The 19,066-nt window shown below is 53.9% G+C and overlaps 1 protein-coding gene across 1 annotated transcript in view; it reads right to left on the bottom strand.

Annotated features, from left to right (window-relative positions):
* The window catches only part of Adcy5 (adenylate cyclase 5), a 143,383-nt gene extending 129,785 nt beyond the window's left edge, over window positions 1–13,598 (bottom strand). Inside the window, exon 1 of the mRNA XM_021634635.2 lies at window positions 11,907–13,598. Within this exon, the coding sequence (XP_021490310.1) occupies window positions 11,907–13,049 (1,143 nt within the window). The 5' untranslated portion in view covers window positions 13,050–13,598. The remainder of the gene's footprint in view (window positions 1–11,906) is intronic.
* Between the last annotated feature and the right edge of the window lie 5,468 nt (window positions 13,599–19,066).

Genomic DNA, 19,066 nt, shown 5'->3' with positions numbered 1-19,066 from the left:
TGGCTCCCATCCATTCAGCATGTTGAAATGCTTACAGGAAAGGGACTTGGCCAGAGGAGGACTGGGGACTAGGGCAAGTTCCGTGAACACACAGCTTTCCCATCTCTACAAGAAAATGTGGCAATAGAACCCTGAGCATGAACTCCGCAGGGGTCATTTCCATGTGCCTCCACTCCAGGGCAGACTGCCCTCTGCACTCCCAAGAGCTGTTGGGTAATGTAACAGACCTGACGGGAGGTGGGGGATGGAGACAGATGGGAGACAACAGTAACAAAACCAGAAGAAAAACCCAACGTTGGGTGAGTGGGAGGTGAGGGTGGAGAGGATGGGTATGGGAGGAGTTGGGGGGAGAGATACACATGATCAAAACACACTGTATGAAATTATCAAAGAATTCATAAAAATATTAACTTTTAAAGTTAATAGTTTTCCTTCTAGTCTTCTTGGAAGACCGAGCGATGTAGAGGTGGGTTTGCAGCAGGACCTCCATTGGGCCATCAAGGGCACTCTATAGAGTGTTGGCGGCTTTGGGAGCTGGGTTTTGAAAACATCCTCCAACCACTGCCCTACTGAGCACTAAACTGTGTACCTACAAGATGCTGCCTTGCAGAAACTCCTTGCTTGACCCCAGGGCTATAGCAGGAGGCAGGCCTGAGGTACCTGTGACAAGCCCCCTTCCCTCTCACGTCTCAGCTTGAGCTAGGAGAAGACTAGTTCCGAGGCAACCTCACCCCAGAGCAAAGAAATCCCAGCATCACTTCTGATTTTTCTTCCAGGCCTCAGTCTCTCCTCATCACCCATAAAACCATCAGGAGCTCTCTGAAAGGTGAATGGCAGAATGCAGGCTCTGGGAAAAAATGCCTGTCTGTACCAGGTACCAGGAGGGGAGGAAGGCATTACAAATAAAAAGCTGTGCATTCCAGTACCAAGCTGAGGCAGCTGTCTGGGGGGCAGCTCTGCCTTCTACAGCTTCTGAAGAAGCTAAAGGACCACAGGAGTAGCATGTGACACCTCTGTCCAGAGAATCCTCACAGACACTAACTTTCAGGGGCCGCAGGACATGAGGACAGTCACATCACCGGAGGAGAAAGCTGACTGAAGAGAAGGAACGTGATGGGGCTGGAGAGATGGCTCAGCGGTTAACAGAGAGCCACACTCAACCAGGGCTGTCAACATCTCAGTCTTGCTTTGGCAAAGCAGCCCCCTGGGAAATGCTAGTTCCATGGAGAAGTGGAAGAATTCAAAAGTGAAAGCACATAGAAAATCCCTGACCTTGGCCCTCCCTCACCTGAGGCCTATGTGACCAGAGATAACAGGGCATACAAGAAGACCCGGGCACCCACTAAAAAAGGTAGCTCTCAACCTATGTACTCTCAACCCTTTTGGGGTCACATATCAGATATCCTGCATATCAGATATTTACATTATAGTCCATGACAGTAGCGAAATTACAGCTATGACGTAGCAATGGACCTCGACCTAAGTGTCCCCTTATTTGATGCCACGTCCTCCCTGGAAGGTGCTACATCTAACTCCTTTGGGACACATGCCCCCAGCCATGCCACACATGGGTGTTTGTCAGTGAGTATGTACCGCACTGAATGGCAGCTGCCTGTGCAGCTGTCTGGGCAGAGACATCAGATCGAGAAGGCTGGGTGGAATGCGCCAGATAACCCCCCAGCAGGCAGGGTTCCAGAGGGCACCAAGAAGAAACAGAGTTAGCCACTGGCTACATTGTGTCAGAGCCTGGCCAGCCGGCCCTCTAGTCAGCATGGATTTCTCTCAGATACACATTAGGACAGAACAAACCCACCTAAATCAAGGGTTCTAAAAAGAAATGTCTGTGAGGTAATGGGTTTATTGCCATCTTGTAAGAGTAGCCTAGTAATCTGGGGAGAGGTCAAAGGCCAACCAGAGAGGGTACATAAAAGCCAAAAATGTTTAGGTAACAACTAAACAAACTCATTATTTTATATTTCACATCGTTCCCCTGGTCTTGCCAGCAATCTGTCAGTAATACACATGACCCTGGATGGTAGAGAGAAGCCAAAGGCAAGCTGAAGGCTACACTGCCTGACACCCAGTCTACACCTGATGAAAACTTTTGCTCCTGGCACACAGTCTCCTGCTCCCTACTGGTCCAACCAAACCCAGTTAAAGTCATGGCTGGTCCTCTCTCTGTTCAGATTCCTCCTAATAAAAGGACCCTGAGGTGAGGATGTGAACAGATGTTTTACTTGAGGGTGACCCCAGAAAGCTATGGAACAGGATGGCGGATTGCAGACGAGAAGGAAGGAAGAGCGCAATGAGGAAGAAGAGTAGGAAGAAGGTGTTAACCCTCCCAGAGAACTCTGGAGAATTGGCGGAATTCAAATTAGACTACCCCACCCCCAGGACGAGGAAGGAAGGTACTCAGATGGTCGGAGTACTTCCTGCCTGTCCTCTCAATAGGACCCAAAGTTCAAGGTCCTCAGGTGCTAGGAGGTCCAACAGGCAGAAGCCAACGGCGCGTGCCCAAGAGTGAACAGGCCATCCACGACTCGGCTTCAGGAACTTACAGGAAGTTAGTGGGCCGCTCTTAACAGCAGTTTCTGCAGTGGCTGAAGGGTGGACAGGAGAAAGGTTCTTCCTCTTTGGGTTAATATTAAGATCAAATGAGGTAGGGTCTACAAGACGGTTCAGCAGTTAAAACTGCTTGCTATGCAAGCCTGATGGCCTGAGCTGGATCCATGAAACTCATGGTGGAAGAAGAGAACCTGCTCCCGGAGGCTGACCTCTGACCTCTGCCTGTGTGCTCCAGCATGGCATGTGCATTCGGTATGCCCACTCACACTCAATAATAAATAATGCTAATTTAAAAAATAACCTTGAGACAAGATTAATGGGCTCATACGCCCGGATAGGGTGGCACAGGTTTATAATCCCAGGATTTAGGAGGTTGAGATTTAGGATGGTCAGTACAAGTTTGAGGCCGGCCTGAGCTGTCTGATTCATTGAAGGCCAAGATGGACTACAGCGGAAGACCCTGTCTCAGAAGCGAATCAACAAAATAATTACGCCCCGCACACAATGCATTAGCCAGTGCCCTGGGGTGGAGCAAATTCCGTATCTGTTCATTGCTTAGGACCAATCCTTCATGAGAGTTGGGATAGGAGAGAGAGAGAGAAGACACATTTGGGGAAAGGATGACCTGGAATGGCCGTTACTACTTCCCTGTGGGCAGCTACACACTCAGTGCCTGAAGCAAGAGCTCTAGAAACACGTCCAGCAGAGCCCAGGCCTTCCACAGCAGCACCACAAGGAAGCCCACAGGCCCTCAGCCTAATGGCTGCAGACAACCCCTAAGAGAAGCCAAAGCTAGATAAAGGAGACATCTCCCCAGCCCGGTCCAGCCCCATCGTTTTATTTCACATAGGATTTCTGACCCAGATGGAAAATGAGACTTGAAAACAGGCAGGCAGCCAGCGCAGCCTGGGCAATCTCCTTCTAAGGGAGGCAAGCCGCCAGACACATGCCTCGACACGCCTCAACGTGATGTCCTTGGTAGGTCTATCCTAGAGGCAGGGGACTGGACAGAGAGCAAGTCCTGAGAGTGCCCAAGAGTGCTCTTACCCAACACTTTTTTTTTCCCCTGGGGTCAAATGCATCTGATAAAGGCTTCATGAAATATCCCCTTCTTGGCAATTTTTAAATCTTCAAAGCTTTCAAGCCTGGGAATTCTGTTCAACCCAGTACAGCTGTCCCTCAGGGTCCTAGGGCAGGGCATTGGCTCCGGGACCCACCTCAGGCACCGATATCCGAAGGTATTCAAGCCGCTTATTATATAAGATTGTGTGAGATTTGCATATAACCCACACACATCCACCCATTCGTTAAGCCGTCTCCGGATTCTCTGTATCACCTAATGCAACTTAAACGCTATATGAAGCCATGGAACCCGCTCTGTTTAGGGAACAGTGACAGGAAAACCAAGTCTGTGAGTGTTCAGCACAGACTCGAATGTTTTCAATCTGCAGGAGTCGGATCTGCAGAGGCAGAACCTACAGAGACAGAAGGCTCCCTACGCCTCCCCGACTTACTTCACACGGGCTGTATACATGTATCTATGAAATACTGGTTAACAGCCCTCTCGGGAATACGCTTAATGTGAGACCCTGGGCTAAAGGCCGCCCTGTGAATGCTGACTCCGGTGAGGCAATCCACGGCCCTTCGGCCTATCGCAGGGCCTGGGTCACGGGAGGCATCGCTGACAGATGGTTATCAGGATGAATGGGGAAGGCTGGGAAGATGACGATGCAACGCTTTCCCAATCTGTGAAGCGGTATAGTACCAGCAGTGCCAGGCGGCAGCCCCGTTTCTAAGGCACGCGCTTTTAAATTGCTGCAGGAGGGTTTTGGAAGCCCTGCTCGGGAGTTTAGGATTACAACCCACCAAAATAGGCTTCCAAGCGGAGCGGCTGGCTTCCTTCTGTGGAGGTGTTGGTCTAGCACTTGCGAAGCCTGGAGTCGGGCGAGCAGACATCCACCCACCCCACCACCCATTCATTCATCTCGGTTGTTCATTCAGATCCTCACTGAGCACCTACTATGTACGTCGTGTGGGTAGACGAGAGGCCTGGAGCCCACCCCAGGAGCCCCCTTAAAGTACAGCTAGCCTGCTGTGAGCTCAGCGACAGCGCCCAATGCCCGGGGAACCCTAAAGAGAAGGCTAGAGAGTCATGTCAGGAGGCCTCAGCCCCAGAGCGGCAGTCTGTGAACCCCCAGAGAAAGCGGTGGGAGGGGCCTACATTTCATGCTGACACATGAGGCTGGCCCACAGAACAAAGATCCTTCTGTCTCCTTCTGTTTGTTTGTCTCCCCCCTCCTCTGACTATGTCCCATTGTTCCCAGAGGCAACCCTGCCCCCACCCCAAGCCCTTCCTCTCCACAAACCGGCAGCTTCAATCTCTTAGGCCTTTCCTTAAATCCTACCTCTCTTCTTCCAACCACTTCCTGACACCCCCCCCCCACACACACACAATCCCTTCCTATCCTCCATCCTTCTCCAGTGTTCTCCAAACCCAGAGGCAAACCTGGGACACGCACTCCCCGCCACACACTACCTCCCTCCATCCCATCATCTCCAACAGGAAACAGGGGCTAGAATGGCGGGATGGGGGAGGAGTGAGCGGAGAGCAGGAGTTCCAAGCTGGACATCTCCCACGCTGGTTCACTACTATCATCACCCAAGCATCTCCGTGCAGATCTGTGTGTCTGAATCAGCACGCACTCACCAGCCAGCCCCACCTGGACACCGCTCAGCGGGCCACGCAGGACACGGCTGCTTTCGACAGGAGATCTGAGAATAACTTTGTGTCCCCCCAGGCATCCATAGTGATTAAAGGGTTGGTCCCCAGGGTGACACTTCCGGGAGGTGGTGCAGCCTTTGAGAGATGAGCCCCTCTGGGGATTCCTAAGGTCACCGGGGATGTGAGCTACCTCCTGCATGACTTCTAGGCAGCTCTGTTCGGCTCCACAGTGGTTTTTACAAGAGAGTTTTGTTGTTGTCTTGTCTTGTCTTGTCTTACTTTTTGAGCTAAGCTCTCTGGAGCCCAGGCTGGTCTCAAACTTTCCACATGGTTGAGGATGACCTTGAACTTCACAGTCTCCTGCCCCCACCTGCAAGATGAAGACACGGGCCTCGCTGCCTGGTTTATAAGGTTGTAATGAAAGCCTGTGTTTCACCTGGTCCAGCTTTCTCTGCTCCCGGTTCCAGACGTGACCGCTTGGTCCTACACTGCTCCTGCCCCCGCTCCTCGGCGAGATGTAAGGCAGCCCTCATTCGAAACGCGCCAACACAGGCACTGTGTCCTTGAACTGCCAAAACTTCAGTAAATAAACCTTTCCTTTATAATAAGAAGTTAGCGACCAAGGCCTTTTGTTATAATGGTGGGAAGTGAAATGATATGCTGGCAAGTGCGCGTTGAGGTGGGACACAGAGAACTTCGAGAGACAGCTGTGTTGTGCGGCGCGCAACACACACACACACACACACACACACACACACACACACACACATGCAGGGCTAGATGTAACCAGACAGTTTCTCTTGCTCATTAAGACTACCAGGAGAGCTGAGGCCACCAGATCCAAGATGTTTTAATAATGACAACAGCAACAACGATGGTAATAAAGTCCAGGCTGGCAGATTTATTGAATGCAGGACCTTGCTTAACATGCTCAAGGTCCTGTATTTGATCCCTAGCACCAAAAATAAATAAATAAATAAAAACGATTTCTGGCCTCTACCCCAGACCCTTGGAAGCTGCGCTCTCTAGCAGCACCGGGGTGTCTATATCTTCTAAACTCTTCCCCGAGGATAATGATGAACCCAGGTTAGGACTTGTGCACCCCACGGACAGAGAGCATCTTGTCTGGTCCCTGCAAACCCGGTTGCCAGAAAGGTCTCCTACCTGGAACCAAGATCCGCCGCTATTTTTCTGCCCTAAAACTTATCCGTGGGAGCAACCAAAACTAAGTTAGGCCCTCCTGTGAACTCCAACAGGAGATCCGGCGGCGGCAGCCTGACCATCTCCCCTCTGCAGTGTCCTTCACTCTATCCACGGTCCCCTGAGGATTTAAGGTCTTCAGACCTCTTATCCAACTAGTCATCATCCTTCGAATTTTAGAATTAAACACCAACCTTGACAGATCTCAACCTTCCTGTGAACTGGCTGTATGTGTGTACCATGCGTTTATGCCTACGTGTGTGTGTGCATATGGGTACATGTACACGCCTGCAGGTGTGTGCGTGCCTGTGTATAAAACTTTGACTTTCCAGTTCACTTCATCACATGTTGTATTTGGGACAGAAAATGAATGTCGATCCTGCCCACTGAGCCAGCTGCCCCTATCTTATAAGCGTGGATGAGGGAAGAAGATGCTGGAACATCACTTACATAACTATACCCAAAGGATTGATGGGAACAAGTATGATGAAGTTCCCAGAGCAAACTTCCCATTCCCAACACCCCTGGGAAGTACGCCATCGCAAGCTGGGCCCACCACAAAAGGAAAGAAGTTAGCTGAGGTACTATGTAGACCTTGTGGACGGGAAGTCACCCGGCTAGGAGCTGGCATAACTCAGGGAGACTCCTTCCTGCGGTTCCCTGCCCCATCCCTACTCCCACAGTTGGCACCTACTCCCTGGTGCCAATTCCGTTCACCGTCTCTCAGGAGAGAAGGTGACCTGGCCTAAGCCAGGCCACAGCCCTATTCTGGTGCCAACTACCAGCTCTGATACAGGGACTCCTGGCCAGGGCCTGTCTACACAGGACAACTTGTGACCAAACCCTTTACACAGTGGGGTTGGAGAGGATGCCTATCCTCTGCATGGACAAATGAGGGCACTCCGTTCCTCAGCGCAAAGACCTGACCAACTGACTGATGTGAGCTGTGAGCATTCCCACAAACACGGCTAGCAGAACATTCTGACACTCTGCAGAGTGGTCACAAACAGACCCCCTTCTTGAGCTCGCTGATCCCCTAGAAACCAGCAAAGGTCTCCTGCCCCAATCCAGAAGCCTGCTCCAGCCCTCGCCAGGAGCCACATCTACTCCCCTCCTAGTTCCCTGTCCTAGCCACCTGGGAGAGAGAAAACAGAATTGAAAACAATTAGAAAATATAGCCAGCAAATGCAATCAGCCCTGAGGCTAAGTGGGGCCCACCAACAATCTCTCCAGATTTGAACCAACCCCGATTCCAGCCTGCTGGCTCTGCTTGCGGCCAGATTACCCTTGCACAGAAATACAAGTGATGAAGAAGTAACTGGCAAAAGATGGGGCTGGGACTGAGAAGTAAGCATGCCGCCTTCCACATGACCCAGCAGCATGCTTTGGAGAGGCCACGACAACCCATCAGAAGGCCTCTGGGCCAGGTTCCAGACCAAGGAGGCAGCTTCTAGGCAGGTGGCATAATGCTGTGGAACACACGGGCTGCAGAAGCATGGGAGCAAGGAAGTAGAGCACACAAGCCCAGAAAGAAGAGAGGGAGCATCCTGACAGCTCAGGTCAATAACGAAAATCTGTTATCATCAGACTAATGAAAAAGGCAAGGGCCCTTGGAAGCCAGCCCAAAACAAGCAGGTCAGAGCTACAAGGCTCTCCTCTGAAAGGCTTTCCAGCCACCCCAGCACCAGAGAGACAGACAGACAAGCAGGCAGGCAGGCAGGCAGACAGAGAGACAAGCAAGCAAATACACATACTCGTGTCCCTGGGCAGCCATGGGACTCCATTCCCGACCTACATTGTCAACCATCCCTTCCTCCCTTGAGGCAGACACTCACACGTGCTTAGTCACAGAACATCACCCACACAGCGCCTGTGCCATTCTGATGGCTGCAACCACTGTTGACAGTTGTGGGTTCAAACAGGCACAAAAGAAGAAAATGCCAGAAACCAGTAAGCTAAGCTTCTCCCAAAGGGACGGGGAGGAAATAAGAGTGAGGAGCTAAAGGAAGACAGAACCCAATGGGGATGGACAGCCACGCAACAAGCTCCCTAAGAAACATCTAGGGTCAGAGCCTTCTCCCCAGAAGGTGTGCCAGGCAGGTTTAAGGTGGCTGAGTAATAAAACACCCCACATTTGAACAGTGTTCCTACTTCCCAAAGAGCTTTCCCATCCATATCACTTCCTAAAGCATCTGTGGAAGGAAGAAATGACCATCTTCCCGAGCTCAAATGACCACCTCACCCCCACAGGTCCCAAGGACATTGTCTCCAAAATATTCTTTGACAGCCAAGCATGAGTAATAGTTGTGGGAGCGTGCTTGTTTGTGTGTGAGTGCACACAGAGGCTTTATGTAGCAGAGTGGGATACAGTCAAACAAAAATGAGGTTGCCATGGCAACAGGCTCCAGCATCATTGCAGCCTATTAACACAAGTGAGGAATGTGTTTGGCAGATGCTCCAGTGTTATTTATGGTATGGGTGTAGCAAAGGGACCTCTAACAGGCAATGGAGGAGAGGAAAGAAAAAAAAAAAACAACCTATGACGCTCCTACTGTACCCCAGTGAGGGGGTGAAGACACGAGAGCAAGACATGAGCACAGACAAGGTCAGGAATGGGAAGTAAAATAGGGAAGCAGAACAAGCCAAAAGGCCAAGGAAGGGATAGTGGGTACATATCAATGGGGGTGCTGGAGTGGATGGGGTAGAAACAGGAAATGAGAGAGAAGGAGCAGGTGGGGAGAGAGAAAGGGCAGAGGAGGAGGGCGTCAGATCTCAGAGGAAGGTGAAGAGCAAAAACAAAGGAAGGGAGGAAAGAAGCACCAAATATCACCGAGAAGGGTCTCTGCACCTCCGGTCTTATTTGCTTCCTGAGTGAAGAGCAACTTTTAAAGAAACCAAGCACTGTCTGTCTGCCCAGAGCCAAGGGCAGAGCCCACACTTCAAAGGGACCCTGGCAGAAGAAAACACACAGATCGTGCTGAGACGTCCCAGGCTGTAAGAGAGCAGAGAACAGCCTTGCAGACGTGGTGAAGTGCTCATACAACTTGCCGTCCACCATGTGGGAGACTGTCAAAGCTCAAACACCAGGACGGGTTTCCTGTCAGCACCTGTCCTGGGTATGTGTCTCCATTAGGGAAAAAGAACTGAACATCTCACCAGAGTCACTCAAACACCTGCTGCTCTTGAGTAGGCAGAGGTAAACGCTGGGCTGTGCCACTACCCAGCACAGCTCAAGAAAGACAAATTCTAGGCCATGCGTATAACCTGAAAGGTAAATCAAGCACAAACAAACAAACAAACATCATTCTTCTCTGAGGCCAAATAAAGAATGTTTGTGATGCCCTGTCTTGGGTCCATTCCTAACAGGCTCTGCTAGACTTAGAGCAGATTTAAAAAAAAAAAAAAAAGTTATGTATATATCTACCCAAAATTCTACACCCAAAGAAAAAGTCTGAAGACCACAGTGGGGAAAGAAGCCTGGAGCGTGGAAGGGTGGCATGGGGAGGGAGGGAAGAAGGGTTAGCCTGAGGAGACACCAGGGAAAGTCCATCTGGCAGACGTGTTTGCACCAGTATTTTCATGCTATGGAGGCAAGCTGCAACCCCCTAGGGCTGATGCCTCTTTTCTTGGATTTATCTCCATCTCCAAAAACCCATGTTCAGGACTGCCTTCCCTGACTGTCAGATCTCAGGTTCCCAAGTCTGGTGCTGCAAATAACTTGAGCTGTCCCGGAAACCCCCACACCCGAACCGAGAGGCCCTCCTTCCAAAGAAAAGCTGAACCCACCCTACACGGACACAGCACCCACCAGAGAGGGGGGCTGGGTAATAACAGTAGTCACACTTTCAGACAACAGCCCTGTCTCAAAGATGTCTCCCAAGTTCACGCCTGATCTCTAACCCCACCCCTAACCTCATACCACAGCAGAGAAACTACCACCAGCAACAATTTGACCTGGTCCACTCACTAGACCCCAGCCAAGCTGGCAAGGAGTTGTTAAATGACTGCTAAGTATTTAGTATAGCTGGGGGAAGGGAAACCAAGGAGGGAAGGATACCTCAGGTCTCCCAGGAGGACAACGGACAGGGAGCAAAGTCAATGGGTGCCAGCAAAGACCTGGTGCTTCATTCAACATGCCCCTGAGTCCACCGTTAATCAAGCAGAGGGGAGGAAGCCCAGTGAGGCCATGAGAGGAGATCCTTGCAAGAGGTTCCACACTGAGGATGCTGGGAGTGGAAGGGCCATACTCAACTCTTTCTGTTCTCTAGGAGAGAAACCTGGGACCCCGGTCAGGTCCCTCCCAGTCCCAGTGGCCCCTGAAGGGTTAGCCAGAGCCCATGACTGTTACTCCCCATGGGTTGAGGATGTATCCAGGGCAGAGGAGAGCACACCCAGAAGGACACAGTATTCAACAGGACCAAAGTCTGGGGAAGAAGGTAGAGGTGAAGAGGAGGAGGGAAGCAGTGACAACAGAATGCTGTGGAGAGGGTCTATGAGAAGAGGGAGATCGAGAGGAGGCGCAGGAGTGCTCACCGGGGGTCCAAAGCCAAGTCACTCACTTGCTGCAAGGCCCCACCTGATGCTCCAGCTGAGCAACATGCAAGCACACTGGCCCCGCAGGGCTCAGAGACTGGGGCAGCGAACAGGGTGTGGATATCAGGGAGACTGCCTTGCCCTGGGGTCAAAAGCCTGAGTCACCACTTAACAGAATCGCAAGTTTGATGTCCTTCTGAATCCACAGCGCTAGGTTTGCCTAACAGGTCCCTCTAAGGGATGTAAAGCTCCCGGATGGCAACATCCAGGAGCGTCTGTTGGAAGGAGTTATAAGCACAGCCAGAAAGGGGCCGGCCATCACACACAACTTAGTAGCTCTTTCCCACCTTTGCACAAGGCAGATTTTTGGCATGGGGCACTTTGGGAAAGGAAACAAACTTTGCTTCCGGATCTCTCCAAGTCCCAACAGCCTCAGGGGCCAGGGTATAGACTCCCCCTTAAGAGTGGGCAATGGGCGCTCAGGGGCTCTCTTTCACTAGAACACTAACAAACTCACAGCGGGGCTCAGGAGTCGCTGGCTTCCTGTGTCCAGCCACTTTTGTTGGGAGCTTTCTGTATACAGAACCAACAGTTCTGAGAGAAACGGGGACTCTGCAGTTTTCTCAAACCCTCCTCTCTCACTTGAGCCGGCAACCGTGCCTAGTTTGAAGAACGTCCTCTACCAGGTCAACAACATTACAAGCCGTGCAAGAGTAATCTTTAGTAGATAAAGAAGCTAGGCCTGGAAGGCACCTAGAGAGGCGTGAAGCCCGCTCTCTCTGGTTACTTTTACCACTTTTAACTGGTGTGGATCCCTTTTCCCTAAAATCAAGCGGAGGCCTGCCCACCCCTCAATCAAATCCAGCGTGGCCAGGCGGGCCCCTACCTGCTTCAGCAGAAACTGGTCCTGGGCGTTGGTGTGCAGAGAGATGGCCAGGTGGAGGGCCGACAGAAGCACCCCGCTGAGCACCGCGGCCCTCATGCGAACAGGCAGCAGGGTGTAGATGGTATAGATGAAGAACACAGTCCACCAGATGCCCTCGGAGGCGCTGCGCGGCTGCGGCAGCAACAAGCCCACTACCTGGACGGCCAGCACCACAGCAATGAGCGCATAGCAGGCCAGGCCCATGTGGTCCTGGTGGAAGGCTGCGCGGTTGCAGAGCACGGCCATGACGAGGATCACGCCCACGGCAGCTGCCAACACGACCAGATAGGGTAGCTGGAGCGGAGGCCTCGCAGCGTGGAAGGCCAGCATGACCAGGCACACGAGCACCAGCACGGCCATGAGCATGGTGAGGCTGCTCTGGTTCAGGCGGAAGAAGTAGCGCTGGTACAGCCGCTCCAGTTTGTCCGACGGGAACTTCTTGGAGCGGAATATCTGCAGCAAGGCCAGGCAGCAGGTGCCCAGCGACAGCACCGCGCCGGTGCCGGAGCCCGACGCCACCGAACTGCCGCCATCCCCGGACCCGTCTCCATCCTCGACGGCGCCAGGGCCGGGCTCCAACTCGTCGGCCGCCCGGCCTTTGCCCCGACGCTCCTCCAGGCCCAGCTCCACCGAGCGGGGGCGCACCTCCGTCCCACCTGAGGCCGCCGCGGCCGCCGCCGAACCGCCGCCACCGCCGCCGCCCGCAGGGGGCGCCCGGGTGCTGCCCCCTCCAGCCGCGCCCCGCCGCTGCCGCCGGCTGCCGCGACCGCCGTCGTCGCCGCCGCGCTCCTGCCAGGCGGACTTGGAACGGAAGCTGAAGCCGAAGCCCCCGGCGAGGGGGTCATCCCCGCTTAGCGGAGGGTCGTCGTCGTCGTCGTCGCCGCGCCAGCGGCTGGCCAGGCGTTGCTGCTGCTGTGGGGTCACCGCCCCCCCGGATCTCTTGGTGGAGCCTCGGGTCGACCCCCCGGGGGCGTGGGGGTAGCCGTTGGCGCGGGAGTCGGCTTCTCCCCAGGCGGCGCGATGCTCCGGGCCTCCCCGGGGCGCCGGCGACGCCGCTGTCTGTGCAGCGTAGCCCGGGGGGCTCACGCTTTTGGAGCCGGACATCCCCCCCTCGGCCTCGTCGTCGTCTTCTTCCTCTTCCCCCGGAGGCCGGGCCGGGGGTCTCCAAGGAGAGGGCGGATGGCCAAGCAGGGGGACCAGGCTAGGGTCACACGTCGAGGGAGGCCCGGGGCCCTGCGCAGCAGCGGGACATCGTGGCACCCCCGTCCTGAGCGGTGGAGGACAACGGGAAGGCTAGCGGGGAGACAGCGCAGCCCCGAGGTGAGAAGTAGCTGCGGATCAAAGAGTCCAGAGTCCCAGGTCCGAGACGGAGTTGGCTCCGAGAGGGGGACAGCGGGGGGACAGCTCCGGCCGCCGCGCTGCGCGCCGAGAGGTCCGGACTCCTGGCTCGCGTGGAGCTCGGCGAGGGCCGGGAGTTGCGGAGCAGTCGGGACGGAGAGGTGTCCTTGCGGGCGGCGCCTCTCCGAAGCTGGCAGCTCCCCGGGCGCGGCGCTCTCGGCGGCTGGTGCCTAAGAGGAGCGCGGCAGCTCTCCCGGAGAGGTGGCGGCGAAGGCGGCTCGGCAGGGGTCCCGGCCCCGAGACGCAGCGGGTGCCCTGTGCTCTCGGCGCCCTGGGAGCGACTGGGAGGTGCAGGCTCCTGCCAGCATTATTTTCTTACGAGGGGTGGGGAGGTGGGATGGGGGGTGGAGAGGACGGGGGAGGGGGCGGCGGGCGGAGCAAGAGCTCCGGAGCCCCGGGGAGGAGGGTCCTGGAGCCCGAGGCGGGGGGGACCGTCGCCCGCATCCCCCACCTCCGGCGGCGGCGCGAGTGGGAGCGTGGCCCCCGCGAAAGGCGAGCCGAGCCTCCGGCGCGTCCGCGCAGGGGGCGGGGGCGAGGACCGGCTCCTGCGGCGCGGCCCTTCCCCTCTCGCCTCCTCCGGTCCTCCGAACCCAGCGGGCTGGCCCGCGCCCGCCGGTCCCGAGGGCTGAGTCGCTGGCTCGGCGAGCCCCGGGTCCTTCGCGGCCGCCGCCGCCGGCGGGCCCACCGTGGCCGGGCGCAGAACCACTACGCGGAGGGCGGAATCCGGCGCAGCGCCGCCGCCGCCGCCGCCGTTCTGCCCCGACGCAGGCGGGCTGCTCCCGGGGACCTCGGCATCCAGCGATGGAGGGCTGCGGCTCAACGGCAGCCGGCCGACAGGGGCCGGCCGAAGAGCCGCGGCGCCCCGGGGGCGCTCCCGAGGGGCCCGCGGGAGCCCGGCTCCGGGCGCGCCATGCACGCCTCGGGCCCTGCGCCGCTCCGGCCGCTCGCGCCGCCGCTCCTCCCTTCTCGCCCGCTCGCCGCCGCCGCCGCCGCCGCCGCCGCCGGAGCGCCCTCCGCATCCCCTCCTCCCGCCGCCTCCCCGCCCCCCGCGCCGCTCGGGCCTCGGCTCACAGCGGCGCGCGACCGCCTCCGCCCTCTGCCCTGCCGCGGCTCGGGCCCTGGCCCGGGCGCCCCGCGGGCATACTCAGGCCGGACCCTGGGGGGGCCCGCGGGGACCCCCCCCCACGCTCCCCTTCCTCACCTAAAATTTTCACTGCGCCCCTCCCTCCCTGGTGTCTGGAGCCGGCTCAACCGGCGGATCCCTCGTCGGACCTGGGTAGCGGGCAATCCACCCCCTGGCCGGGTCCTGCGCCCCCAGTCCCTATCTCCCCTCTTTTTATTACCCTTTTCTCCCCCACCCCCATTCAGCCCAACTTCAGTTACGGTGCTGCCCCCCCTTCTCTGGTCCGGCTCTATTGGCCGCTTCCAGAGCTGTCAGATTCGAGTCCGGCGCTCTTATTGGGCGATTCTGTGGCCCGGCGACCGTGCCAAAGGAGGGTGCGCCGGGTGGGGGGCGCCCCGGCCGCTACTGGAGACAGAGTCTCCCGGAGAGGACGGAGAGACCCAGAGCCAGACCCGGAAATGAACTAGGGAGATGCAGAGACCGAGGATCTCCGAGGCACAGGAAGAGAGTGATGGAAAAGATGGAGTTGCTTCCAGTGGGTGAGGCCGACGCAGCCAGGGTGGGGCGGGCTGGACCGCTTCGGAGCGTGGTTACTAGGAGGAACACCACTTAACAGCTGTGAAAACACCTGGCGTTCAGGAGGAGGTCTGCCTGTTCGTGTGTTTTCAATCTCATTTGTTCCTCGTAAATAACCCTGGACTGTGATGGGGACAGGGCCTGTGTAGTTATTTCCTCTTTGTACAAGTGGAAACTGAGGCTCCAAGAACTTAGCCAACTTGGAATACACCACACGGGTCCCCTAACCTACAATACAAAGATCCTTCCCCCCCCCCCCCCCCAACGCTAGGCTGTCTCCCACACCTATCAAGATGTTCGCAGGAAAGATGCTCACAGCAAAGATAGAGGCTCCTTGCCAGTTAGGGAAGCAAAAATGAGCCTTCTGGGGACCCTGGAAGAAAGGCAAGGGTGGAAAAGACTATACAGCTGAGAAGAAGGCCTCGGTCTGTCTGGGCCTGTACCTCTCCAACTCCCTTTACCCCTAAGCTGTCCTGGCAGCTTCACATGGGGACGGTGAATCATAGGCCTTCAGCCCCTTCATCCTTCCGCCCTCCTCCAAGTTGACAAGAGACAAGAGATCCTCCTCTACCGGTCCTGTCTCTGCTGACTGGAAGAGAAACCTTTCCAGATCTGATCTGATGAGCTACAAAATCGGGAGGAGAAAAAAAGAAAGAAAGAAAAATTCCAAGAGATCTGAGTAAACCGGGTCTTGAGTAATCATCCAGCCTTTGAGCAATCCACGATTAGCTAAGTGATAAAAAGCATCTCGAACCTAGCCAGCCGGACCCTAGTGCATTGGGACTGTGCAAAGCGTGCTGGGTGCAACCAGGAAAAGATGGGTCTGGAACTCATAATCAGGGAGGGAGCAGAGCTGGCCAGCCCCTTCCGCTCAGTCACCTTCAGTATTCAACAAGATTCCAAGAGCCTGTCAGTGCACAAAACAAAACCAAAACCCACATCATTTCCCACTGTGACTGCCAAAAAGATTCTGAGGGAGCAATCTAGGTCCAGCAGGGAAGGAAGATGGGTACATTTTTTAAGCAACTTGGTACTGGAGGGCTGTTCTATTATCGGCCTCAAAAGCCAGTAAGACAGAGATTTAGTTGTGATCTTAATTGGCTTTTCTTTGTGATTCGGGAATCGAGCAATAGCTCGTTCTGTGCAAGAGGCTGAGTGATCTGATGAGCTATGCCGAAGAGCTTTGACTTTCTAGACAGAAAATGGCTGAAGAGGCAGAATCCGAACGATGAGAGCACAGATCATTTCAAAGAAGGTGAAACCAGAGCAGACTTCCTTATCTTGCCAAGGCTGGCGTGTTTGGAAAGTTCACTCTTACATATTCTCTCTCTCTCTGCCTCCTAATTTCCTGGAAGGTCAGATGAGTAACAGTGTAGGCAGGGCTGGGACTTGAGCATGAGTGCTTCCATTTTGGTTTTGTGCAGGATCTCAATCTAAATCAGTGACCTGCAGATTTTATTCAACCACTGTCTTAAGGAGAGCGTTGATTACTCCAGCATAAAGATGCTCACACTTAGAGAATTCCGCCATAGTCACAAATAGGATAGTTAAGAGACATTTGTGGCATAAGCAGCTGCAGCACAGAAGGCAGGTAGAGACAGCCTTCCACCCTCGAACCTGTTCTCATTCCTCAAACCCACCTTAGGTCACCCCACACATACCTCCTCTTCCAGTACTGCTAATTGAAACTAAGACTTCTCACCTAGCCTGCTAGCACCTCACCACTCTACCGTTCTTTTAGTTCTGTTCAATTACAGTAATCACTTTACAACAAAAGCTGTGTGTGACACAGTGTTACTAATGTTTTTTTTTTTTTATGTCAATAGACATTCGCTTACAATACTCAGTTTAGACACAGTCTCACTCTGTTAGGCAGGCTGGCCTTGAATTTATAATCCTCCTGCCTCAGCTTTGAGCACTGGGGTTACAGGTGCATACTACTGCACTGGGCTAATGTCCATTTTATTGGTGGAGTAAAACTCCATTGCATGAAGAAATTGGAACTGTTAAACATTACTCACTGCCATGGTCATTTATTAAATACTTTCATTCTTTTATTATTAGGAGCAAGGAACATTTTGATATATAAATCTTTACATGCTTCCTTAGTTATAGCCTTGGGAGAAATTCCTACAAATAAATTTGCTCAATCGAAAGATGAGCATACTATCCTTAAGATGGTTGAAGGAATCTGTCATCAGCCTTTGACTCTTGAGGCTCCAACTTTCCCCTGCCCTTGGATGCTCTTGGGAACCCACCCGTATCTGATTCCTTTTTATCTATAACTAAGCTCAACTCCCAAGTAGCTTGCTGCCCTTGTGTTTTCTCATGGTCAGTGGAGTGACTGTACCCAAACTTCCTGTGAGGTGATCTGGCCATATCTGCCTCTTCCTCCACATACTCATTCCCACCTTAGTCCAAGATGGTCCCCTCCTGGCCTAGACAACTCCTAGCTCACCCTTCTTTGTGTGCCTTCATCTGATCACATCCCCACTGAAAGCTGTCCACAACAGCAGCTTTCATCACTCACCACTATCCATATTACTCAGCCCCCGGACTGCTCAATAAGCTTTTATAGATATTATCCCTTTTCCTCCAAAAGTTACCAGGTCCTGGGTGAAGCCCTTTTTAATGCCCCTGTACCTGCCCAGAGGCTGGTAGGTATTCCCACCTCCTCTGCTCTCGGGGCACCTTGCTTGTCTCATCGTGTGGTTGGAAATGTGTACAGGCCTGGCTCCCTGCAGAATTCGTATTGTTTGTTCTGTACCTGGTGCTAAGCCTGGTCCCTGACACAGCCCACCACTGAGCAGGATGGTGCCTCAAGTGTGAGTGTGGAGGGGGCTTGCCATGATAGGTGGAGATGGACAGTTGGGTTCATCCTTCAGAGGAGTGGTTTTCAGGACAAAGAAGAAAGCAGGTGTCGAGTTAGCCCAGGAGTTAACAGCAAGCATTTGTTGATGTTGCAGAGAACCAGGGTTCCATTCCTGTCACCTACATGGTGGCTATAAGTCCCAGAAGTCTGGCATCTTTTTCTGACCTCTTCAGTCACCAGGCTCACACATGTACATTCTATACATGCAAGCAAAACACTCCGACATAAAATAATAGACCTACAAAAATAAGGAGATGGGGCTATGGAGATATTTGCTGCTCAAGCATGAAGACCTGTATTCAGATTGCCAACACCCCCATAAAGAAGCCAGTCATTAATACCAGCCAGCTTAGGCAAAATGACAAGTTCCAGGCTCATTCGAAGACTCTGTCAAAGAAATGAGATGCATAACATAGAAACAGACATGGAGATGGACCTCTGGCCTCTGCAGATGCTTGCACTGGCAGAACACACACACTCCAATAAGTAATTTATTAAAGGAACTCCTGCATTTGAGGACCAGAGTGTCCTGGCATCAGGAGGTGACCTCGGACAATGCAAAAGAAAAACTCAAGACCATAGACAAATCAGGAAGCCATTTCTGAGCAGATGTAGTCTGGGATCATAAGTGAAAGGGCAATCAGACCACAGCCTGATTGTCGGGCTGGGTGAGTGTCGGGATTTTTCCCCATGTACGGGAGGTACCCTTTAGATTGGGAGAAAAGGCAGGACCACGGTGGAAGCGCAGTCCCTGAGGATGCCCAGGTTGTCTACAAGACGTAGAAAGGCCCCTGTCCTCAGCTAGGGTACTGGCCTGAGGCCTCTCTGGAGTAAGCGCACACTTTGTCAGTGGTCATGGCAGCACTTGTTCTCCAGGGCACCAAGGTCCTTTGAGAGACCTATAGACAGATCCATTCTGGTCATCCTCCCCCTTGTAACACAACTCCAGGCTGCTGTTTTCAAAGAATATATCTACATTAGAAATCAGAACATTAGAACATAAGAGCTTTAGAACATGCAGACATTCCTATAGAAGTCAGTACCTACAGTACTTTCCTACTTAGAAACACTTTTGCCCATGCAGCTTAAAATCCCGCTAGTAGACAGTCATACTTGGGGTTAACAATCACACACACACACACACACACACAC

The sequence above is a fragment of the Meriones unguiculatus genome, chromosome 17 (assembly GCF_030254825.1).
Source record: "Meriones unguiculatus strain TT.TT164.6M chromosome 17, Bangor_MerUng_6.1, whole genome shotgun sequence".
Taxonomy (NCBI): Eukaryota; Metazoa; Chordata; class Mammalia; order Rodentia; family Muridae; genus Meriones; species Meriones unguiculatus.
The sequence above is the reverse complement of the archived record's forward strand: the minus strand, read 5'-3'. Positions and strand labels throughout refer to the sequence as shown.